The 25,542-nt window shown below is 45.9% G+C and overlaps 1 protein-coding gene across 1 annotated transcript; it reads left to right on the forward strand.

The window, feature by feature from the left end:
* The first annotated feature begins 13,982 nt into the window (after nucleotides 1-13,982).
* Nucleotides 13,983-20,434, forward strand: Klhl33 (kelch like family member 33). The gene is made up of 4 exons (XM_021182439.2): nucleotides 13,983-15,017; nucleotides 18,124-19,048; nucleotides 19,138-19,305; nucleotides 19,481-20,434. Exons 1-4 carry the CDS (start codon nucleotides 14,279-14,281, stop codon nucleotides 20,031-20,033), a joined length of 2,385 nt encoding a protein of 794 aa, XP_021038098.1. The 5' UTR covers nucleotides 13,983-14,278; the 3' UTR covers nucleotides 20,034-20,434.
* Nucleotides 20,435-25,542: the final 5,108 nt, after the last annotated feature.

Below are 25,542 nucleotides of genomic sequence, written 5' to 3' on the forward strand. Positions count from 1 at the left end.
TCTTTAGGGGCTCTTAGATTGTTAGGGGCTCTTGCTCTTAGAAACTGTCTTGAGAGATAACCTGACACTTGTGACTTTGCACTTCCTTGTGACTCTTAACTGGTATTTTTGATATTTTCCAACAACGCCCTCCCCACCTCCTTGAGTTGTGGTTTTTTCCTTTAAATACCCCCTTATCCAGCTACTCGGGGTGCCACGGTCCTCTACCCCTGCGTGGAGTTATGACTGTGGGCCAGAGAGCGCTCTTGAATAAAAATCCTCTTGCAGTTTGCAGCAAGACCGTTTCTTGTGGGTGATTTTGGGGTGTCGCCTCTCCTGAGTCAGAACATGGGGGAGTCCTCACATTGTGGGTCTTTCACTACTACTATAAATACTTCACTGGCCAATTTGAGGGACACCTCAAATTTACAATGCCCCATCACCACTACAGGCGTCAGAACTACAGATATTGTGCCCTTTATATTGTATATATTGACACAAGATGTCCTAAACTATCAAGCTCCTCTTTTGCCCTCTTTTAGCCATGTGTCTTTTCATTCATTCATATTCTCTCTCTCTCTCCCTCCCTCCCTCTCTCTCTCTGTCATTCATTTATAAAATCCATATCCCCTCACCGTCTCACCCTCATCTCCCAATGGTCCCTTCTCATTGTTCTGAGACCTGGTTTCTTGGGAAGACCCTGCTTCTCTTACTACCTGGTGGTGAATCTTTCACATCTCTGTACCCCTGGGCCTAGACATGGAGCACATGTCCTCCTTCCCTCCTCCCCCCCCCCCCCCGCCTTTTTTTTTTTTTTTTTCTTGAGACAGAGACTATGTATGTAGTCCTAGCTGGCTGGAGTTTGCTATGGAAACTAGGCTTGCCTCAAACTCAGAAAGATCCACCTCTGCTTCTGCCTCCTGAGTGCTAGGGTTTAAAAGCCTGCACCACCATGCCCCACCTCTTCTGTTTCTTGTTATCACCTTTGTCCTTTGCAGCCCATTGTTCTGTATTTCAGTCTCTTCTTGTCCCTCAGACTCAGCCTTGCTATTCAGATTCATCCCTGCACTCGGACCCCCACCCTTTGACCTTAGGAACTTCCTTTCTACAGGCTTCCCTTGCTCAGTTAAATGCAAATAAGCACTTTGTTGTAGAAGCTTCCTCTCCCTTTACCATTAATAATAATTAAAAAAACAAATCCAAGGTATCATCAAGTTCAGGCTGGTCTTTGACCCGCCTCCACCTCCCACACCCAGGCAGTGTAAGAGACTGAACCCACAGAACCACCTGAGCTGCATCCTTAGCCCCAATTATACTTCTGTCACACTTTATACCTAGATCAGCAAGTTAGAGGCAGAGAGACAGAGAGACACACACAGAGATAGATACTTGTGGGGGAAGGCAGAGAGATAGAAGAGAGCACGCACTAAGTGGGAAGAGTGGGTTTTTGTAACATCAGAGCCCACACCCATTGACACAATTCTTCCAATACAGCCATACCTCCCAATCTTTCCCAAACAGTCCTACCAACTGGGGAGCAAGCACTCAAATATAGAAGCCTGTGGAGCCATTCTCATTTAAATCATGCCTTGGTTCTTTAAATTAGAAGCAAGGAGCACACATTTATCAAGGGCTCAGCGCCATACTGAATACTTTATATCATTTATACTTAGATACTCTGATTTCTGTTCCATTCCCACAGACAAGAGGTTTTCAACCAAGTCTGGTTTGGTCTTAGGAGGACAAAGAGAAGATGCTACTAAAGAGACGCCAAGGCGGGCTGGAGAGAGCTCATTGATTAAGAGCACTTACAGAGGACTCAGTTGGATTCCTAGCACCCAGGGGGCAGCTCACTCTTGTCAGTATCTTCAGTTCCAGGGGATCTGATGCTTTCTGGCCTTGGGCGCCAGGCACACATGAGGCAAAACACCCATACACATGAAATAAAGCTACATCTTAAAAAGAGAAGCCAGCCGGGCGTGGTGGCGCACGCCTTTAATCCCAGCACTCGGGAGGCAGAGGCAGGCGGATTTCTGAGTTCGAGGCCAGCCTGGTCTACAAAGTGAGCTCCAGGACAGCCAGAGCTATAAAGAGAAACCCTGTCTCGAAAAACAAAAAAAAAAAAGAGAAGCCAAGCTGGGCAGTGGTGGAGTACACCTTTGATCCCAGCACTTGGGAGGCAGAGGCAGGCGGATTTCTGAGTTGGAGGCCAGCCTGGTCTGTCTACAGAGTGAGTTCAAGGACAGCCAGGGCTACACAGAGGAAATAAATAAATAAATAAAGCCAAGGATGCTAGAAAATACCCTACAGTGTTTAATAAAGCCCCACAAATAAAGTCCTATGCAAAAATGTTGTTAGTACCACAGTTGGAAACTGCTCCAGATACAGCTCATGTTCCTGTCCACAGACAGGAATATGTATGGTTGGTTTGGTTTGGGTTTTGAGAACTCTATAGAGTAGCGATACGCTGATTGACCTGGACAGTTCTGAGCTATGTCCTAATTGCTAAGCAGATCCAGCTGCTCTCACTGAGTGTGAGTTGACAGGTTAGCTGCAACTTCACAGCACGGCTTAAAAGGGCTTAAAAGAGTTGCCTCTGGTTTCCCTCTGAATTCTCTATGAAAATCTATTCTGTTGCTGAGGGTGGAGCTTAGGTGGTAGAACATTTGCTTGATACAAAGCTATATAGCAGTGATGAGGCACCTGGAATCTCCGTGCTTTGCAGGTAGAGACAGGAAGATGAGAATTTAAAGGTTTTCCTTAGGGATATAGTGAGTTCAGGGCTAGCCTGGGCTACATGAGACCCTATCTCAGAAAATGAAAATAAAACTATCTCAGGGCTAGCCTGGGCTACATGAGACCCTATCTCAGAAAATGAAAATAAAACTATCTCAGCAGATTTGTTGTTACCATATCATTAGTTACTTAGTCACAAATATAATGGTGGATTCTAGTTCTTTTATAAGTCTGTCTGGTCTGCTTTCTTGCTGACTCTCAGTTTGTTGCCTTTGCTGGTTCTCATTTCTCAGTCTTAGCTTGGACTGAGTTGTCTCCTGCCTTCAGTTTCTTGAGTGCTGGCACCTGTGCCACTGTGCCTGTCTGTGTCTACAGTCCTAATGTCCTAGAGTCCTCAGACAGTTGACACGGGCATGTGGGGTGATTGTGTCCAGTCTTAAGCCATGAAATTCATTAGGATATAGGTGACTCCAGTTTTATATTTCCAGCCAGGACTTCCCTCCCAAATACCAAGCTGCCCTTTGGCATCTTTGCCTAGGTACAAATTTAGCACCTTGTCTTAGGGTTTTTATTGCTGTAGTAAAATACCATGACCAAAATCAGCTTGGGAAAGAAAAGGTTTATTTCATTTTACAGTCTGGGACATTCTGTAAGGCACTCCGTACAGGCAGGCACTAGAGCTGAGGCCCTGAGTTGTGCTGCTTATTGGCTTGCTCTGTCCAGCTTGCTTAGCCTGTTTTCTTTTTGTTTTTTTTTAAAGATTTATTTATTTATTTTATGTATATGAGTACATTGTAGCTGTACAGATGGTTGTGAGCCTTCATGTGGTTGCTGGGAATTGAGCTCAGGACCTCTGCTCACTCCGGCCCATAGTTTATTTATTATTACATGTAAGTACACTGTAGTTGTCCTCGGACACACCAGAAGAGGGCATCAGATCTTATTACGGATAGTTGTAAGCCACCATGTGGTTGCTGAGATTTGAACTCAGGACCTTTGGAAGAGCAGTCGGTGCTCTTATCCATTGAGCCATCTCACCAGCCCTAGCCTGTTTTCTTATAGCACCCAGGACCACCCACAGCGAGCTGGGCCCTCCCACATCAATCATCATTGAAGAAAATGCACCATAGACTTCTCATCTCACAGTCCAATCTGATGTGGACAGTTTTCCCAGTTGAAGTTCCCCCTTCCCACACTCAAACTTGTGTTTACGTTGATATAAAATTGATTGGCACACACTTTAAATTTAAGGTATCCAAAACTAAACTTAAGTTCCCCAACTTTCTCCTTTGGTTATTTCTTATTTAAGTGATCAGTACCCCCTCTGGTTCATGTCAAAACACAGACCTTGGCATTCTTTTGAGTTCTATGAATAGGAGTGTGTGTTTCACCTCCAGTTAATCAAATCCACTTGGATTTACTTTTCAACATTTAACCACATTTAACCACAATCCTCTTTCCTTTTAAGCTGAACCAAGTTAGTGGCTTATCTTCAGAATGCCCTAATCCCTTCCTCTCCCCGCTACAGTACAGTCTTTTGTACTGAAGGCCTATGACCGTAACCTTAGGATTTGTATGTCTAGCTCACTTTATGCAGCTCCTCCAGCTAGCAGGGCTACTCACAAAAGGTCATAAAGGTCATCGGGTCCATTTTTTCTTGCCTGTCAGTAGATAGGGGATTAGCATAGTCCTGTAATGATAAAGGGGGTGACAAGCAGTCTTCCCAGTGACCTTTGGGGGTGGGGGTAGGGGTGCTGAGAAAGAGTACTGCCTGAAGGTTTCTTAAGTGGGAGAAGGGCAACGAATGCTTTGTAATGTAAGTGTCAACCCACCCCAACCAGCAAGGCTAAGTCTGTAGACAGGGGTGGGAAATCCTGAGGATCTGTGGGGTGGGGGTGGGGTCTGACTGTGCAAGGCCTTTGAGCACAAGAGCAGTGCCAACAGATTACTTGTCATTTTTATTACTGAGGTAAGGCATACATAGGTGAGATGATGTTTACAGTTTAAGCAAGTACAGATACTGTGAGGGAATACACCTGGTTTATGTTTTATGAATACTCTCTTTGGTCATGCTAAAGACTCAAGATCACTCCAGGTCTTCACCTTTCCCATAGGGACAATTCAGACATGCCAGGTCCTTCCCTTCACGTGCTTGCTTTTGAATGCATTCACTTACCCTAGTGTATGCAGTTCTTTCTAGAAGTACACCCGTGGGAAGACCATTCCGCAGTCTGCCCCATCCATGGTTCACAGTAAGTCGCACAGGCTCCCACAAAGTACCTGTCTGTGTTTTAGGCTTGCTTTTTTCTGTGCATGATGTTGAGTTGAGCCCAGAGTCTTGCATGTACCGTGCAAGCACTCTGCCTTTCAGCTCTCCCTTGCCCTCGAGCTTCTCAAGTGCTAGTAAGCCTGCACCACCATGTCCCACCCTGATGGTACCTCAGTCCACTACTGCTGTCTCCTCTTAGATCATTAACTTCTCCTTCTTTTCCTCTGAGACTTGGAAAGGAATTGGGGCTTCTGAGGGTCTTTTAGGCTTCCTACCACTATCATCACTGAGCCAGTTCACTGACTGCAGGCCCTGCTTTGACTGAATGTCATTTGAGTCTGCTGGTGTCATGTAACTGTCCCAAAGAGAAAAATTATACAAAGTGGCTGTGGTGGTGCAAACCTGTAAGCTCAGCCCTTAGGAGGGAAAGGCAAAATAATCGTGATCCAAGCCAGTTTGGGATACTGTCTTAGGGTTTCCATTGGTGCAGTGAAACATGACCAAAAGCAAGTTGGAGACAAGGGCTCTATTTGGCTTTCACTTCCACAGTGTCGTCCTCCCTTGAAGGAAGCCAGAACAGGTAGGAAGCCAAACAAGGCAGGGACCTAAGAAGAGGAGCTGATGCAGAAGTCATGAAGGGCACTGCTTACTGGCTTGCTCCACATGGCTTGCTCAGCCTGCTTTCTTAAAGAACCCAGGATGACCAGCCCAAAGATGGCCCCACCCACAATGGGCTGGGGTCTGCCCCATCAGTCACTAACTAAGAAAATGTTCTACAGGCTTGCCTACAGCCTGGTGTTAATGGAGGTATTTTCTCAACTTAGGGTTCTTCTTGGGTGACTCTAGCTTGTATCAAGTTAACATAAAACTAGCCAGCACAGATACACAGTGAGACCCAGTCTCACACCAAACAAAAGAGAAGACAAATTCCTTACCTATCAAGCAGTTACTCTATCTCCATCCTCAGCTTCGGTTTTTCAGGCCATGCCTCCCTATTAGGTACTTTGCATTTCTCAAATTATCCCGCTGTCATGCTCAGCTGCCTTTGATACTCAGTTTCTGCTTTCCTCTCCTTATTCTTGGACTTCCTTCTTTTACTCACCATGGCCTTGTATTGTGTAGTCACAATTAGCCCTGCTGCCATCCTTCAGAGGCAGACACAACTGCAGGGAAAGGCGTCACCTAACGAGAGGAATAAAAAGGCACAGGAGGAAGAACTGAGGGAGGAAGGGTATTCCCTCCCTTGGGGCACTGGTACTATTAAAAGCTGGAAACGCCAGGCTCAATTCCCAGCATCCACATGGCAGCTCACACCTGTCTGTCTGTACCTCCAGTTCCAGGGAATCCATGACACCAGACATGCACATGGTGATAAATACACATGCAGGCAAAACACCCATACATAAAATAAATACCCATACATGAAGTAAAATAAATCTCTTTTTACTGAGAGAGAGAGAGTGCGCGCTAGAAGCAATGGAATTTATCCTAATGTTCTTTCCTTTTAGTTCTAGTTCCTGACAACTTCTCTTTCCATCTCCCTGCCCTCCCCCTCCCCCACTCCCACCCCCACCCCAAATAAAACCACTACAATAGTCCTCCACAGCAGATATGGGCAACTGCCAATTTTGCTTATATCAGAACATTGTGCTTGAGAAGGCCTGCACCTCAGCCCTGAACGGAGAGGCCGTGGAGAAGGAGTAGGGCTGTAATAGGTTTGAGAGGCAGGTGACAAGAAGGGTTTCAGTTAGGCAAATGCCTGCATGGACTCAGAGTCCAGAATGAAGCTTATGAGCAGACAGGTCTTGTATGGCATGTGTTAGTGTTCTCTAGAGGAAAAGAAATGATAGAACGTATATATAATAAAGGGGGGTTTATTAATCTGACTTAACGGTATATAGTTCAGGTATTCCAGCAAGGGCTGTCTCACTCTGGAGAGGTTAAGAATCTGGGAGTTACTTGGTCACTAAGGCTGACAGTCTCAGCATTTCCAAACTGGTGATGGAGGCCTGGAAGATCCCCAGAGAGCAGTTAGTTGATCTTTAGAGTCCTAAAGAAGTTGGTTCTAACACCAGTAAAGGAATGCAGGTATGGGATAGATAAACCTGCCAGTCAGACTGAGGAAAGCAGGGAGAAAACAGAGTTGTAGAGTTGAAAAGAGACAGGCACACGGGAAAACAGAAAGGGGACACTGAGTACTCAGCAGGGAGAGAAGCCACGTGAGTGTCTTAGTTAGGGTTTTACTGCTGTGAACAGACGCCATGACCAAGGCAAGTCTCTATAAGGACAGCATTTAATTAGGGCTGGCTTACAGGTTCAGAGGGTTAGTCCATTATAATCAAGACAGGAGTGTGGCAAGATTCAGGCAGGCATAGTGCAGACAGAGCAGAGGGTTCAACATCTGAAGGCTGCTAGCGGAAGACTGACTTCCAAGCAACTAGGATGAGGGTCTCAAAGCCCAGGTCCACAGGACACACCTACTCCAACAAGGCCACCTCTCCAAATAGTGCCACTCCCTAAGCATATACAAACTGTCACAATGAGTCTTCTAAACATTCAGTCAACTGATGAGTCTTGGCATCTTGAATGGCTGGAGCTCCTTCAAGAGGGAAGCAGAAACGCAGGCTGGGACTGCTACTTCCTTAAGCGTCCTTCTCCTGACTGCTCCCCGCTTTGCCAATTTTCTGTTCTTAAGAGCGTCCTTTCATTGTGTAACTTAGGCTGGCTTCAAATTCATAATCTTCCTGTCTCAGTCTCCTGGGTGTTGGGGCTGCAGGCATCAACCAGCATAGTGGACTTTCTTTCCTTTCTTTTTTTTTGGGGGGGGGGGTTTCGAGACAGGGTTTCTCTGTATAGCTCTGGCTGTCCTGGAACTCACTCTGTAGACCAGGCTGGCCTCAAACTCAGAAATCCACCTGCCTCTGTCTCCCGAGTGCTGGGATTAAAGGCGTGTGCCACCACACCCGGCCATAGTAGACTTTCTGACCGTGTTAAGTTTCTCTAGTCCACTTGCCAGCCTTAGTTGTACATTGCTTCTCTTCCTGACTTGGTGCCCACAGATCATGAGTTCTTGGAGGAGGTTCCTATGAAATCAGCCTCATGTTGGTAGAGGTTCCTACGAAATCCACCAGGGCTGGGTGCTACTGGGGGCTGGAGGAGGCAGTCAGCACCACTGTGGCCTGTGGACAGAATGTGTGGTGTGAAGACCTCATCAGTGAGAACTGTACTTATCAGAAAGAAAATGAGCATTTGTGTGAAAGCTTACAGGAGGAGCAACATACTGTTCCTTGCCAAACAGACTTCACACAATACTGAGCTATATCCCACAGTTTATAGTCCCCCGGGTTAGGATGAAGGATTAGGATATAGTCCCCAGGGCCATCAAGGAACTTAACTGGACTATTAGAACTTGTTTTTAAATTTTATTAAAGAAGAAAAGCCAACAGCAAGCTTCTGCAGTCATGACAAGGTGCCATAAACCTAGGGGCATTGTTGTGGGCTTTCCTCATTGGGGATAAGAGGGTAGAGCATCTTTGAAAAGACGCTCTTTCCTGGATCTCCTGCTGGGGAAGCCCTGGGCTGATGTTTGCTCTTTCAACATAACTCGAGTAGGAGAGCTGGTGCTCTCCCTGTTTTGGATGGGGAGCAAATGCTCCTGAAAGGTGATAGCAGTTTCTCCCCACCTGGAGATGCACCAATTCTTCATTTCTTCCTATGAACACGACTGCCAATGTGCTTATTTATATCTGCCAATTTCCAATGAAGCTTACACTGTCTAAATTTATATTTTCTTGATATATTAGTGAGATTAAACATCTCTTCATAAGCTTGTAAGATGCATATTATATCTTTTGTCCAACATTCTAGAGCCATTTCTTGTTTGTTAAAAGTTTTTTGTTTCTTATTTTTCAATTTTATGCTGTTAATATTTTCCAAGATTACTATTTGCCATGTTTTAAAGGAGCTTTTTTCTTAAATACAGTTTAAAATTTTTACTACATGGTAAGTTGATGAAATTATTCCCTTTATGTTTGAATGTTTGGAATTTTCTTAGGAAAGCATTCTTCCTTAGCACATGTTATAACCTCCAATATTTTTAGGTCTTTTTCAAGTTTTATATTTTATTAGGAGAAGTGATAGTGGCTTTTTGATTTATCTGAGCATGCTCTGTGTGAAGGGAATGTTCTGTGCCTCTGTCTCCCAGGGGTGGCTAAAGGTCACTGTGGCCATCAAGAATTAGAAATATGTAAATTGGATTCGATAGCTCTAGCATTTTATTTCAGTTTAAGGTGAGTTTTTTTCAGACTTACCCAGTCAGTATCCAAAAGACTTTGTTCTGGCCCACGCTCTTGATTTTTCACACTGACTTCTTTGTATAAAAAATAAATAAAACGTGGAGCCTTCTAGTCTATGGTTTATGGATCGCTGGTCTCAGAAACCTTCATTTAGATAAGCATAGGGCAACTGTGCAAGATATATCCAGCAATGTATTTCAGCATTGTTTAAAATTAGTGAAAGCGTATTAAATATCTAGTGAGAGGGTATTGACTTAAGCCACACAGTGAAATCGTACTAGGAATACACACACACACACACACACACACACACACACACACACACACACACACGGTGAGCTGGAAGTCATGTCATGACGTGATTAGTTGGGGAGCAGACAACTAAATTGATTCTTACCCACCTCTGTAGGCTGTGTCATATCACATGCATTCATGAGTATTATTTTCCATGCTTGGGCTTCTCCTGGCTTAGGGATGTGCATAGCCCAGCAGTGAAAGCGGGAAATGGGTTTCTTCTCAGGTGACTACAAGCCTGCGTGCTCCAGCAGCCTCCACTCTGTTATCCTCTGTTACTGTGCTGCTTGGGTTGTCACTTTGTTTTTTGCCCTGTTTCAGAAACAGGATGTACTATATAGCCCAAAGTGATTCTGTGTGAATAGCCACATTTGTGAAGTGAAAATATCTTGCTCAAAATAGCTCCTGGGTTATTTAATTATTTGAAAAATATAGAACAAGTAACTTATTTCAGATTTTTGAAATCTTTTAGGCCTTGCTAGATTGATGTATAGAGTTGATGTGTTGTTTTTAAATATGTAATATATTTAAATATGTTCTCTTAAGACAGTAATACAGGGGCTGGCGAGATGGCTCAGTGGGTAAGAGCACCCGACTGCTCTTCCGAAGGTCTAGAGTTCAAATCCCAGCAACCACATGGTGGCTCACAACCATCCGTACTGAGATCTGACGCCCTCTTCTGGTGCATCTGAAGACAGCTACAGTGTACTTACATATAATAAATAAATAAATAAATAAATAAATAAATAAATAAATCTTTAAAAAAAAAAAAAGACAGTAATACATAGAAATTTCAGGTGAGTGTATACCTGTATGCTATAGGTAATATCACAGCCATAGAAAGTCATGTCTAATTTTATTGGCTTTTGAAATAAAGAAAAGACAAGACCCTGACCCTTTGGTAACAGATACTATGAAAGTCACCTTGGGAAAGCCAATGAAATATCCCCAACCTTAAACTCCTTTGTTTGAAATGGCCATATAAAAGTGTTGGCCACCAGCCACCAGCCTTGGGTATGTTCCCTATTATGCTAATAGTGTTGCGGTTTTTGTTAATTGCCTTGTTTTGGAAAGAGGGTCTGCTATGTATCACAAAATGCACTTTGACTCCATACATTTTAAAATCTTAAACTTTCAGGAACCATTCAGGTTTAGGGAAGGTTATTTGGAAACTGATGTGTGGGAATTTGGGTCTCTTGATTACTTTTCTAATCCTACCTGATTGCATTTAAACAGACCCCAGAGAAGGGGCAAAGAGTTCAGACCAAAGATCTAGTCAGGTTGTAGTCACCAGCATTTGATGACAGTCACTGGAAAGTTGACAGGCAACTGGCTCCTATAACCTAGGCTCTAGGCCCTACATGGCTACTGACCCTGTCCTTACTAAGGCAGATTTCAGTCTCAAGGTGGAGTATGAAGAAAACATCATTTGGTATCCAGCAGGCAGCTCTGAGTGCTGGCAGTGTGATTTGGGAGAAGAGAGTTCAGAGCTTTCATTGGTGGACACCCTGATGAAACCATCCTTGAGAATCATTGGTCCAGCTGGACCTGCAGCCTCACTTCTGTTCCCTTCTATGGTTTAGAGGCATACCTAACAACATGATATAAGCTTCCTCTTTCTGAATAATCTGAAGAGGAAATCCACTTAATATGGTGGAGGTAATGGACTGGGAGAAGAGAAGAGAAACTGTCGTCGGGCTATAATATATGAGAGAATTTTTAAAAATGATTTCAAAACTATAAAACTTTGATTTGCTCCTTCAGCTTGTTTTTCACTGCAGTGTAATGTTAGGCTGCTTTGCAGATTTTTGCTTAACCCTCCAGGGGTTATGGAGGTACAGTAATTCTATCCACCAGCCAGGACAAAATCAAGTAGAGGTTAAGGGATTTTTTTTCCCAAATCTTACAGCTTTTAAAACGGAAGATGGCCCAAATGTCAAGATAGTTCCCAGGTCCAACTCTCTTCCCACTTTGATTCCTCCAATTTTAGCCAAACATAAAAGTATCCTTAATAAATGAATTTTCTTGTTCTGTTCCCAGGCCTTTCACGGGGAATGTTGGGGGCACCCTATTTACTGATTCTTTGAATTGCCCACTACTTGGCTCAGCAGGAGGACCCCGCAGCCCATGCACCCCAGCTACCCAAGTCAGCCAGCTTTCAGGAAACATCCCCACCTCCATCCCCATCCCCTGCCTGGGCTTCCAGGCCCAGCTTCTGGTCTCTAAACGCCGGCCTCAGTGCCTGGAGCGCTGGTCCCTGGCCTCTGGGCCCCGCCCCGCTTCTGTTCCGCGCCCAAGATGCCCTAAGAGGAAAACTAAATCCCACGTGACTCACCCTTCCCTCAGACCTGCATGGTGTTTCCCACTGGAAAGCAATTCAGGGCTGCCGAAACTCCTAGCTTTCAATCACTGCTGGTTGCCTGGTCTCTGGCGACACTGAGGGGCCCTCTGTATATCACCACCTGCCACTGGGTTGTGCCAAGTGCATCCACAGCGGTCTAATTTCAATGGCCGCCTCAGCCTTATAGTTTGTGCTTTTCCGTCTCCAACTCGCTGAACGGAGACTAGAGCGTGGAGAGTCTAGTCTGGTCCCTGAAGCCAGGCAGTGGAGAAGTGTGTCGCTGCTCTGCGCAGCCACTCTGTTGCCAGTGGGAGGGGCAGAGGCCGGCTGGTGAACAGAGAGGTCGCTGTTCCCCATCACCTACCAGGGAGGAATTTCTCCACTGTCCTCTTGGGTACTAGGGAAAAAGAAATAGTCCTGGGGTCTCTGCAGCTGTGGAGACGAGTCGAGTCCTAGTTCTTTGCTGTACTCCCATTCAGAAGCTTAGTTTAACCTTTCCCCGTCTTCAGACGTATATACTTTTTACAAGAGGGACTGTAGAAAACCAAATTGGTTAGGAGTGATTGAAACCTGGTTGTTTGTGTCATGGGTGGACTTGGTCAGCTGTGTGTGAACAAGGGCTATTATTGCTAAACAGTTTAGACAAGGAAAGAACATTGCACTTTATAGTGTTTAGCAATAATTGCTATCTATTACTAATTAAATTATTCATTTTTATTAGCTATTATTCATAATTATATTAGCTATTAGTCACTGAGTTATTATTCTATTAAAAGATTTTACTAGGGGTTTAGAGAGGTGGTTCAGTGATTAGTAGCATTTACTGCTCTTACAGAAAGCCAGGATCGGTCTCCAGAAGCCACATCCTGCAGTTCACAGCCACCACCTGTAACTCCAGTTCCAGGGAACCCAGTGTGCTCTTCTGGCCTCCATAAGTGTTTCATGCATGTGGCTTCCATATAGACAAGAAGGCGCACACACTCATAAGCATTTATAGAGGATTTTTAGTGGAATGACTTCTTTTTATTGTCAGCTATTTCTTATATGGCCTTTTCCCTACTGACCCTGTCCTTACTAAGGCAGACTTCAGTCTCGAGGTGGAGTGTGAGGAAAACATCAGTTGGTACCCAGCAGTGGAGTGTGAGGAAAACATCAGTTGGTACCCAGCAGGCAGCTCTGAGTGCTGGCAGTGTGACTTGGGAGAAGAGAGTTCAGAGCTTCCATTGGTGGACACCCTGATGAAACCATCCTTGAGAATCATTGGTCCAGCTGGACCTGCAGCCTCACTTCTGTTCCCTTCTATGGTTTAGAGGCATATCTAACAACATGATATAAGCTTCCCCTTTCTGAAGAAACTTAAGAGGAAATCCTAACTAATGAGTTCAGATTCTCTTAGAGCATGGCCAGGAGGGTGGAGTGGGGGTGGGGGGCGGTTAGGGAAGGACAAGAGCCATTAGAGTTCAATTTTCTGGCAGTCCTAGTGGTACCTGCGTATAATCCCTTGGAGGCCACATAGAAGACATTATCTGTTAAAACCAGTTCCTAAAAATACACATCTCTGATTTACACCTTCAGTTTGGTTATCACTGATACGTGAAGTGTTAGGCTGCTATGAGAGGCTTTTGGTCCACCTTCTGGGGTTATGGAGGGACAGCAAAGTTAGGCAGACGTTAAGAGATATTTCTCCCCCAAATCCCACAGATATGATGGAGGAAGATGAGTCAAACGTCAAGTGTTTACAGTCTAGACTTTCCAGACTCCCTCACTAGCCTCCTGTCACCTCCAGCCACCAACTGGGAAAGCAGTCAGTCCTTCTGGCCTGGCTCACTCCACCCAACGTTTGCGTTCCCTTTGCCTTGCAATTTCCCCCACTCAACACACTCTTGTGACCTACAGGTTTGGAAGGAGGGAAAAGGGAAGTCATCCCAGGACTTGGCCCAGTGCATTGAGTGTCAGCTTCCAGCACTGAGAGATGAGGGCTTACTCAGGCTAGCTATAATTAGCCAAGTGGGGGCACTGCTGGGATCCGTACACAGCAGTCCAAAGCAGACTGGGAACTCAAGTGAGGGCAAGCAGAAGCCCGGTGTCTCCTGCCTGGGATTAAAAGAAAACGAGTGGAAATCGGGGGTTGGTTCTGGGCCAGATGGCTACAGGCGTTTGCGATTCTGTTGCACTTGGTGAACCCTTTGGTTAGTTAGCGCCATGTAGCCCACGATTCCAAAGTTAGTGTGTCACCGGATGGAGTGAGGGACTGACAGCTGAATTGAAGACAGTTCTGTTTTCCTGAGTGCTGCTCAGGTATACTTCTCTCATGCCTGGTCACCTCCGGCAACCTCACAAGCCCGAGTCGTGAGCGTCTGGAAGATGGCAAGCCTTTCCTCAGACTTGGAGCGTGTCTCCCTTCCTATCGAGAAGGACAGTCTTGAACTACCTGTGCCTGCCGGAAGAACCTTCTCCCGGTCTCCCTCTTCTGATGAGGATCCCGGCTTGTTTTCCTTTTCTCTGGCAGAGCCTGACCCACCTAGCCCCTTCGTTTCAGGAAACCTTCCCTTTCTAGCTTCATCCCCGGAGAAGGGGAAGAAACAGGATGACAGCGACGACTCAGCAGAGCCTGAGATGCTGTGCAGCGTGGAGCACCCCTGTCAGTTCTTCGCTGAAGCACAGAGACTGCGAGAGCAGAAGCTGCTGCTGGATGAAGAGGTGTCTGTAGGGGGGCAGGTATATGGGGTGCATCGGGTGATCTTGGCTGCAATTAGCAGCCTCTTCCGAGGCAGGCTGCTGAGCGGTGGAGGAGGTCAGCAGCCCAGTTTCAGCCTTGATGTGACCCCGAGGGGCTGGGAGGCTGCGCTGACCTTTGCCTACGAGGGGGTGCTGGGCCCCGCCTCACAGGACGAAGTGCTGGCTGCTGCAGAGGCGCTGGGAGCACCCCGGGTGAAGAAGGCGGCCCAGCTGAAGGCAGAAGGGCTTGGTAAAGCCAGGGAAAATGAAAAGAAGCTCAGCCAGGCAGAGGAGCTCAAGGAGAATCTGCACAGCATTGAGCGTCTGTATCGAGAGGGCATCGGGTGCGACTTGGAGCTGGAGGCAGAGGGCTACCGCCTGCGGGGTGAGAGTCTGTGAGGCAACTGCCAAAAATGCATGTTTTGCTTGTTTTGCGGTGGTAGGGATGGAACCTAAGGCCTTTATTCCACTCTACCATGGAGCCACACCCCCAGCCTTGCGAAATAGTTTTGTATCATTGCTTCAGCAAGAATGTCCTTTTTGGTGCTTCTCCAGAGCCACCAAAGAAATGCACATGCGCAGTTGAATTGTTTTCCTAGACGCCCGGACAGATTTGAACTGATAGATAGTTCAGGCACTTTTCCCCCCTCCCCGGTAGCTAGAATTTCCAGCCAGATGGCTAGGGCTTAGAGTACAGTCCATGGCAGCAAAACAGGGAGAAAGAGACTGACTCAAACAAATTAGCTAGAGCCTTTTGGCATCTACTCAGCACACAGCAAAGGGCAGCCGAGGCCATCAGTACAAGTTTCCCAGTGTGTCCTTTCTCCTAGGTGTGTTTGACTCTGGCAGCAGACTTCAGTCTGTTTCCTCTGTGCGGTTATCCCCCATGCAGTTATATCAGGATATGTCTGACCTGGGAAATGGAGTCTGTCAGAGACACAACAAAGCTTAAAGTTACAATAGATTTGCTTAGAGATTACCTAGTTCAGGGCTAATAATTTTTCAAATGAAGAAATCAAGCAAAGTGTGGTGGCTTTTATGTCTGTAATTCCAGCACTCAGGAGACTGAACAAGAGAACTGCCCAGAATTTGAGGCCAGCCTATGCTACATAGGCCATAGATTATATTGGGAGTTCCTATCTCACAAACCAAAATGAAAAAGGAAAGAAAAAAGAAACCTAGTAGTGCCTTGTGACCTCTACCTGTAACACGTAGGAGGCTGAAAAAGGAGTTCAAGACCAGCCTAGACTGACTCCAACATGCCCACTCACAGCACTAAGTGCTTAGTGAGGTTTTACTCTAGAGGAAAGCCAGCCCTAAAGGTTTCCTACATTTCCTGTGGCACTAGCAAAAGGGTGATGCTTCAACATTTCATAGTAGCTATAACATTCTCACTAAGGAATGAATTTAAACATATGTATTCATACCGCTCGCTGTGTGGGAACCCATCACTTTAAATCGTAGGCTCCAGTGATGAGTAGCAGGGAGATCCCAAGTGGCTGTGAGCTTTTCACAATCCACGCTCAGATAAAAATGTTGGTTGGCGATGTGAAAGCTGAGCTGGTTTAGCTCATTTTCCAGAATGTAGATTTTTCCTCAGACAACATAGAGCAGGAAGCTGTAACTGATGTTTGCTGTTTGGGAAGTACCAGGCCACTACATACTGCATATGTATAAAGGAAACATCATTAGTATCCTTTTGAGAGATACACATTCTACAGCTGGTCAAAAGAACATTGGATTTATACAAATCACAGGGAGCATGGAGGCCTACGGCTTTCTGAGATACTTTCTAGCAGAGCGTTCCTCTTTCTGTCATGAAACACTTCAAACACAAAGCAAAAAAAAAAAAAACAACCCCCCCCCAAAAACAACAACAACAACAACAACAAAACAAAAAACCACAAGCCTTCATCCCACCGGTTTAATATGCTACCATGTCCATTTTATCTCATTCTTTCTAGTTGACATCTTATTGAGGGATAGGTGTTCTAAACACAAAGAAGTGAGAGAGATGACTTGTGGTTCAAAGCTCTGTCTTATCTTCTAGAGGACACAGCTCAGTTCTCAGCATCCATACTGGACACATGACAACTGTCTTGGGAACCCATACTCCTACACACATATTCACACATAGGCGCACACATAAGCATAATTGAAATAATAAAAATATCTTTGGATATTTGAGCTTTTGCTTTCTGTTTTATTTCTCCCTTTGAAGAGTCTCACTGAGTTCCCCAGGTAGGTCTTGAATGTGTTCTGCAGCCCAGGCAGGCGTTGACCTTACTGCTCTCTTGCATTAGCCTTCAGGTAACTGGGGTTACAAAGCCTTAGACACAAAGCACAACCCTATTCTTTAACTCTTCTGTACTTAAAAATGACTACATTTAGTGATTCATGTGTGTGTGTGTGTGTGTGTGTGTGTAAACAGCAGGACACTAGAGTACTCCTGTGCTTATGTGCAGTCAGAGGACAGCTTGCTGGAAGCAGCCGGCGCCTTCCACTAAGTGGGCCGCACAGTTAGAACTCAGGTCCTTAGGCTTGAAGACGATTTCCTTCACCTGCTGAGTCATCTTGCCTGCCCCTGTTTCTTTCTTTTTAGAGGTTTGTTTGTTTTATTTTATGAATACATGAGTGCCTGCATGTATATCATGTACCACATGTGTGCCCAGTGCCTGCAGAGTCCAAGTGGGTGTCCAATCCCCTGGAACTGGACCTACAGGTGATTGTAAGCTGCCAGGTGAGTGCTGGAAACCAAAACCATGTTCTCTGCAAGAGCAGCAAGTATACCACTGTGCCTGGCTTGAGTGGAGCCATTGGACAGGATGGCTGATGGCTGCGACTCGTGAATCTATGAATAGAAAACCCTTATTTTGTATACAATGCAGCGATACCTCTATAAGTTACACTTTGCTCTATTCAGTTTGTTTTGTGTCCCCTGTTAGCAAATGCTGTCTATGGGATTTTTCTCAACTCGACTCATTAAGACTGTTTTTCTAACTACCAGGAACCCAAAACACCAAAGTGACCTCCAGACAGTAACATGAGAATAATACAGGGTACTTGAAAATGTCAAAATAACGGTTGCGTATTGGTAGTCATGTCAGTAAGTTCCAGACTAGCCAACACTACATCGTGAGATCCCATCTCCAAAAAACAAAGAAAGAACGAGAGAGAGAGAAAGATGTTAAAGCAAAGAGTCCCTAGGTCACTATGGAATCATTATCCAGGGAGGGCAGCGAGGTTCCTGAAAACTGCATTTTGCTTACTAATCTACTGCGGTACCCAGGACGGAATCCAAGCTTTGCACACACCAGACACGTGTTCCACTGCAGAACTGCATTCCCAGCATGAAAGCTGCAAGCGTTCCATGCTATTCCAATGTGTTCCGTGGCTTGGCCTATGGCCTTGCTGGACCCAAACTGCGAATTAGGATTGTAGTTAGCTGTCTTGCAACACTCTTGGTTTCCTCTGCTTCCTCTCTACTGCAGTGCACCGAGTAGCCCTGGCCTGTGGCAGTGAGTTCTTTGGGGCCATGCTTCTGAGTGGGATGAGAGAGTCCCAGGGCACAAAGGTGACTCTGCGTACCATCTCTTCCCAAGACCTGAGACTCCTTGTTTCTTTTGCCTACACTGGAGTTGTTCGAGAAAGATGGCCAGGATTGCTCAGAGCTGCCCAGGCTGCTCTGCAATACCAGAGCTCTTCCTGCCTGGATTTGTGTCAGAGAGCCTTGGCAGAAAGCCTCTGCCCCGCCCTTTGCCTAGCTTTGTTCCCTATGATTGAAGCCCCTGGCTTGGAGAAAGTCTGGGGGAAAGCCCACGATTACCTCCTCAGTCACCTGCCTGCTGTGGCTTCGTGCCCTACCTTTTCATCCTTGCCGGTTACCTGCCTGGCTGAGCTCCTGGACAGTGATGAACTCCATGTGCAAGAAGAGTTTGAGGCTTTCGCAGCTGCACGGTGTTGGCTGGCTGCCAACCCCGAGACCCACGAGTCAGAGGCCAAGGCGCTGCTGCGATGTGTTCGCTTTGGCCGCATGTCTACCAGAGAGCTGCGGAAGGTGCGGGCAGCTGGGCTCCCCCCATCTCTGCCCCCGGATCTGCTGTACCAGCTGATGGTGGAAGCTGAAGTTCCAGGTCAAGAGAGATGGAGGGAGCCTGACCAAGCCCTGGTGGTGATTGGTGGGGATGGGCTTAGACCTGACATGGACCGAAGACAGCCATCATGCAAAGTGTGGTGGGCCCGGGCATTTCACTGTGGCATGGGTCTGGTACGAACTGTGGAGTGGTGCCAGCTGCCTAATTTGCCTGCCCCAGGGCGCTTTCGGCACGGAGCTGCGACCCTAACAGGAAGTGAACTCTATGTGTGTGGGGGACAGGATTTCTACAGCCACAACAGCACTCTGGCTTCAACTCTCAGGTATCTGTGGCCGTCAAGAGAAATTGCTAATGCAGCCAGCCATAGACTCTCAGAGTCACCCACTTTATATCTTGTCCCATTGTGTCCAGGTGGAGTTCCAGTCAAGAAGACTGGGAGGAGATGGCACCTTTGTGCCAGGCTCGGAGCTTCTTCCCTTTGGTGGTATTTGATGGACAGCTTTATGCCCTAGGTGGACGAGACAATGGTGTTGCCCTTAATTCTGTTGAGACTTATAGCCCTGAACTCAATGTCTGGAGGTAAGTGGGCCAAGGGACAACCAGGAGAAGCTAGGTTTGGAGTTGGGCGTGGTGGCATACACCTGTAATCTTAGCGCTGCTCAGGTGGAGCCTAGGCTATCTGGCTCAAAATAAAATAGAATGAAATAAAGTTGAGCATCCTGGTTGTCTGATCTCATGTTCTGTTCTCCCTCAGGCCAGCACCTGCTCTTCCAGCTCCATGCTTTGCCCATGCAGCTGCTATCCTTGAGGACCGATTATATGTCAGCGGTGGCTGTAGCGGGACTGGCCAGTACTTGGACTCACTGATACACTATGACCCCAAACTTAAGAGGCCTGGGACGCTTCTGAGCCCAATGGGAGTTGCCCGGGCTAGCCACGTGATGGCGGCACTGGGTGGGAAGTTGTATGTGGCAGGTGGAGTAGGGGACACTGGGGACCTACTAAGCTTTGAAGCCTATGAACCAAAGAGTGATAGCTGGACTCAGCTGGCATCCTTGCCCTCCCCCCATGTGGGGGCTGCGGGTGCCGTGCTACAGGGGGAGCTCCTGGTACTAGGGGGCTACAGCCACCGTACTTACGCCATCTCCCACCTTGTTCATGCCTACTGCCCTGGTCTGGACCGCTGGCTATGCCTGGGGACTCTACCAAGGCCTCGAGCTGAGATGCCGGCCTGCATCTTGACATTGCCCAGTGTGCAGCACATAGCTTTGGTTCCTACTCAGCATCAAAACAAACCTGCTGGGTGACTGAGGATCAGCAGGTTGTGAGGGAGGAAGGGATAAGCAGTACCACGACAAAAGGACAGAACTTATGAGAGGATAAGACATTCTTACTTGCTTGTTTACTTTTTAAAGTTATTATTATTAGGAAGGTTCTTTAAATTGTAGCTCTGGCTGGCCTTGAACTTGATGTGTAGCCTGGGCTGACTTCAAACTCAAAATCCCCTGGGTGCTAGGATTGCATGCTCTACCCCATCTTGATTGAGAGGCATGATGATGATGGTGGTGGTGGTGATGATGGCAGTGATGATGATTGACAGGGTCTCTTGTATCCCAGGCTGGCTTACAACTCCCTATGTAGTCAAGGATGACCTTGAGCTCCTGATCCTACTGCCTCCACCTCGAAAGAGTTGGGATAGATAGGCGTGGTGGCGCACTCCTTTAATCCCAGCACTCGGGAGGCAGAGGCAGGTGGATTTCTGAGTTCGAGGCCAGCCTGGTCTACAAAGTGACTTCCAGGACAGCCAGGGCTATACAGAAAAACCCTGTCTTGAAAAACCAAAAAAAAAAAAAAAAAAAAAAAAGAAAGAAAAGGAAAGGAAAGGAAAGAAAAGAAAAGAAGAGAAAGAGTTGGGATCATAGGCATATACTACCACCCCTGATTTGTGCTAATGATCAACTTTAGGACTTCCTGCATCCTAAGTAGGTATTCTGCCTACTTACCTCTATTCTTAACCCTCAAAGAAGGCTTCATTCTTTTTGTTTGCTTGTTTTGTTTTTAATTGTTTAGTATTTATTTTATGGAGATGGGTGTTTTGCGTGCATATATGTGCACACATTTGTATCTGGTGCCTGCAGAGGCCAGAAGAGAACAGCAGATCCTTTGCAACTGGACTTACAGACGGTTGTGAGCAACAGCGTGGATGCTGGGAACTGATCCCTGGTCCTTGGGAAGAGCAAACCACTGAGCCATCTCTCTACCCTCCGCTTTTGTGATTTGAGGCAGTCTCATTATGTAGTGCAGATGAGAAGGCTTTGTTCTTGATGGTATTTTACTGCACATTACACCTTGAAACTCATACACTGCTTTTGTATATGATCTCTACTAAGAAAAGGGTGCTTCTAGAACTCATGGGAAGCAGGCCTTGGAGAAAAGATTGGCAGATAAATATTTGGGTATAGGAGGCATCCAGGAAGAACTCCACGAGGATTAAAGAGGAGTTTTGTTTTGTTGTTGTTGTTTTCAAGACAGGGTTTCTCTGTGTAGCCCTTGCTGTCCTGGAACTCACTCTGTAGACCAGGCTGGCCTCAAACACAGAGATCCACCTGCCTCTGACTCCCAAGTGCTGGGATTAAAAGGCATGTATCACCACTGCCCAGCAAAGAGGAGTTTTTGGTTTTTGTTTTTTTCGAGACAAGGTTTCTCTGTGTAGCCCTGGCTCTCCTGGAACTTACTCTGTAGACCAGGCTGGCCTCGAACTCAGAAATCCGCCTGCCTCTGCCTCCTAAGTGCTGGGATTAAAGGCGTGTGCCACCACGCCCAGCTACAAAAGAGGAGTTTTTGATGAAAGAAGTACAGTTAGTTGGGAGTTAAATGTGGAACTTATTGGTAGAGTATATATTTGGCATGCATAAAGTTCTGGTTCTATAATCTGAAAAGTTTTTTTAAGTAAAACAAACAAACAAACAAACAAACAAAAATCCAAACTTCAGTAGTCAAATAGGGACCAGGAAAACGCTGGGACATATCAGAAATCAATGGAGGAGTTTGGAGGGAACTAAACAGTCCTCCCTTTCTTTGGCATTTTACTCTCTAGTCTGCAGGATGCCTGAATTTTAACCATATTCTTTCTTGGATAGTTTTGTAGGCCCAGCCTTGACTCCACAGGCTGCCTGTGGAGTCTTTTAGTTCCCACTTGAGACAGAAATGCCCAGGTCTGACTACATGGGCTGTACCATTTAGGTGGTATACCCAGGGAATCCTGGCACTTGAAAGGAGGAAGCAGGAGGATCAGGATTTGAACTGTTTCAAGAAAACCAAACCACATCCAACAAAACAAACAAACACCAAAAGGGAGAAGCTCCCATCAAGAATTACACAGCACAGGAACCTGAAGCCAGGCAGGACTAGCAGGGTGAGGTGGGAGCACTCTAGGGGGGGGCGGGGAGGGGGGAGAAATGCCAAGCAGAGAGCATCCTTGGTAGAAAAAAAGGAAAGAACAAAGTTGATGAGATGGTGGGAGAATCTACTCAAATGTCTTTCCTTCCCTTTGGATGAACTCAAGAACCAGGATGGGATCAAGATGATGAGAGAACATGGCTGAGAAGGTGACAGATAAAGAAAGGCTGTTGGGAAGGAAGTTTCTTCTTGTCAGCCCCTTCCCCTTCACATTATTTTGAACTTGTTTCCCTCTATGTTTTGTTTAGTTTTTTGTTTATTTTGTTGTTGCTTTAGACAAGGTCTCATGTAGCCGGGGCTAGCCTCAATCTCATTGTGTAGCTGAGGATGTCCTTAAACTTCTGATCCTCCTTGCTTCCAACACCAGAGTCCTGGGATTACAGGTGTGGACCACCATGATGGGGTAAATGTCTTTGTTTAAGATAGGCAAGGAATATAGTTGAAAATGAGAAAGTTTAGTTAGACTACATAAAAGAAAAAAGAAGATTGAAAAAGAAAAGGAAGAAGGGAATTGGGGGTGCACATTTTTTTGTGATTTGTTCATAAAGATGAGCTTAAATAAAAAATTTCGCATGGACAAAATAATTCTTGCTTGAGTGTCTCTGCTATGAACAACATTCAAAGTAAAAGTCCCTGTAATTTGGCCTCTATATCATTATCCTTTGAAACTACCCTCCATTCATTGCTTCTATGATCTTCTCACCAAGGAGCAAAACATGGCCACCCTCATTTCCCCCCATATTTCTTCAGGGTCTGACTGGAAACCGAGTCTCCTCCTAAAACTGTCGCTGGCTCCAGAGGAAGCAGAACCTCCTAGGAGAACCTTCCATCCCTCTCTAATCCAAAGGGCAGAGATCCTCCCCCGGGTGTGTGTGTGTGTGTGTGGTTTTGTCCCAGGTGAAGCTGACATAAAGAAACCCTGCTCCCAACACTGCCCATATGGACATGACTTTCCTGGACAGTCATGGACACAGCATGGACTTTCCTGGACACAGCTGCTGCACGAGTAAACTCACATGGCCTCTGACTGTATGCACAAGACCCACACAAGGTCAAGCCAGACAAAAACTCCAACAAAGACAAGGGAAGGTCTCACAAAGTAATGCCCCTAGCTGAGTAGCTATCAGGCAATTGATGGACGCTGGGAATAGGAGAATGAAGCTTTTTTCCCCACTACATTTATTTGTCTGTCTGTCTATCTATCTATCTATCTATCTATCTATCTATCTATCTATCTATCTATCTATCATCTACCTATCTATGTATACATGTATGTATATGTATGTGATATATATGTATATGATGTATATGTATATGTACAAGTGAAATTATTACAGCACTTGTGTGAAGGTCAGAGGACAACTTGCAGAATTAGTTCTTTCCTTTTTCTATGTGGGTCCCAGAGGTCACTCTCTGGTTGTCAGGCTTGGTGACAAGTGCCCTTATCCACTGAGCCATCTTGCTGGTCAACCTTTTTTAAAAAAATTAAATCATATTATTATGAGGTGTGTGTATGCATGCCTGTGTGTGTTTTATATGAATGTGGGCACTCATGGACCATGATGCATATTCTGTATTGCTTCTCTCACTATAAAACACTAACCAAAATTAGTTTGGGAAGGAAGTTTTATCTTAGAAGTTACAGCCTAACAGTGGAGGGCAGGAGCTTGAGGCAGGAACTGGGAGACAGGAACTGAAACAGACTACGGAGGAATGCTGCATACTGGCTTGCTCTCCGTGGCTTGCTCAGCCTGGTGTCTTGTAAAATCTAGAACCATCTGCCTAGGGGTAGCTCTGCCCATCGTGGCAGGGCCCTCCCACATCAATAATCAATCAAGAAAATGCCCCCACAGACATGCCCATAGGCCAATGTAATAGAGGTAAATTCTCAACTGAGGCTCCCTCTTCCCAGGTAACTCCACTTTGTGTCAAGTTGACAAAACCTAGCCAGCACCGTGTATATGAGAGGTCAGAGGAGAGCTCTGGGGAGACAGCTCTCTTTTTTCCACAGGGAGTTCCAAAGAATGAACTTATGGCCCCAAGCTTCACAGTTAGTGAAAGTTTCTACATACTGAGCTGTCTCGCAGGCCCACAATCCATTCCATATAAGGGGAAGAAAATAAAGATAGGTTCAACATCTGTGGAATTTAAGAAGCAAAGAAGAATGGTTTTATGAGTACAGTCTTGGGGCAGTGTAACTATGGAAGGACTGGAAGCCTCATTCACAGTCACAGGTGAGGCTCAAAGACAGGACAGTTCTAATTACTTTCTTGTGAGGGTTGATTGTGTCTTAAATCCTGGCTCATCTCTGGGATCAAAGAGTTTATTACAGTTCCTGATAACTCCTGAAAATGTATGTGTTTGTGTGTACCCGTACATACACCCATGGGTCCATCTCTGAAGGATGTTCATGTACTGTTACTGTAGCCAATTCAGAACATCGTGACCTGTGTTCCCTCCTAGAATAATGAAGTAGATGAATCCTGGAAAGCCTACTGAGCTAGGGTCACAAAACTGACATGAGTCCCAATTCAGTTGCTGCTTTGGTATCTATGGATCAGTTGTTCAGTCAGTTTCTATACTAATGTCCTAACCTGTAATACTGGCTTATACTATAATGGCCTATACTATAAACACTACAATGTTACCACAAATATGGAGGCAGATTTGAAAAAGTGGCCTCTATAGGCCACAAATCAAGTTCTCAGGCCAAGTCCTTTTAGATCAACAATGCCAAGCACAGTGGTCAGTATGTTGTGGCAGGCCTCTGAGGTGAGCATCATATTCCAGTCTAATGGCACTCTGAGATAGGGCTGTAGGTTCATATGGACTCCAACTGGGTCTGAAGTATTTAGGGGTTAAGGGTTCACTAACTATGGTGGTTTGAATAGGTTGGCCCCCATAGGGTCATGTGTTTGAAAGTTTGGCCCATGGAGAGTGGCACGATTAGGAGGTGCAGCCTTGTTGGGGTAGGTGTGACCTTGTTGGAGGAAGTATGTCACTGTGGGGGTAGGCTTTGAGGTTGTCTATGCTTAAGCATCTCCCAGTGTAGAATTCTGCTGCCTTCTGATCAAATGTAGAACCTTTAGTACCATGCTGCCTGCATGCTGCCATTGGTCCCACCATGGTAATAAATGGACTGAACCTCTGAAAGTATCAGCCCATCCCAGTGAAATGTTTTCCTTTATAAAAGTTGCCTTGGTCATGGTGTTTCTTCACAGCAATGAAACTCTAAGACAGAGAGAAAAGTGGAAGGAGGGTGAAGCTGTGAACTCTCAAAGTCTGGTCCCTGTGACATACCTCTTCAACAAGGCTACATCTCCTAAACCTCCCTAACCAGTGACAATGGGGATGAGT

Source organism: Mus caroli, unplaced genomic scaffold, assembly GCF_978045245.1.
Source record: "Mus caroli unplaced genomic scaffold, Mus_caroli_1 scaffold_12, whole genome shotgun sequence".
Classification (NCBI taxonomy): domain Eukaryota; kingdom Metazoa; phylum Chordata; class Mammalia; order Rodentia; family Muridae; genus Mus; species Mus caroli.

Coding starts and splice junctions, on each gene's coding strand:
- Klhl33 (XM_021182439.2), top strand. CDS start 14,279: ATGGCAAGCCTTTCCTCAGACTTGGAGCGTGTCTCCCTTCCTATCGAG. Junction 19,049..19,137: donor ACTCTGGCTTCAACTCTCAG/GTATCTGTGGCC, acceptor CATTGTGTCCAG/GTGGAGTTCCAGTCAAGAAG. Junction 19,306..19,480: donor CCTGAACTCAATGTCTGGAG/GTAAGTGGGCCA, acceptor GTTCTCCCTCAG/GCCAGCACCTGCTCTTCCAG.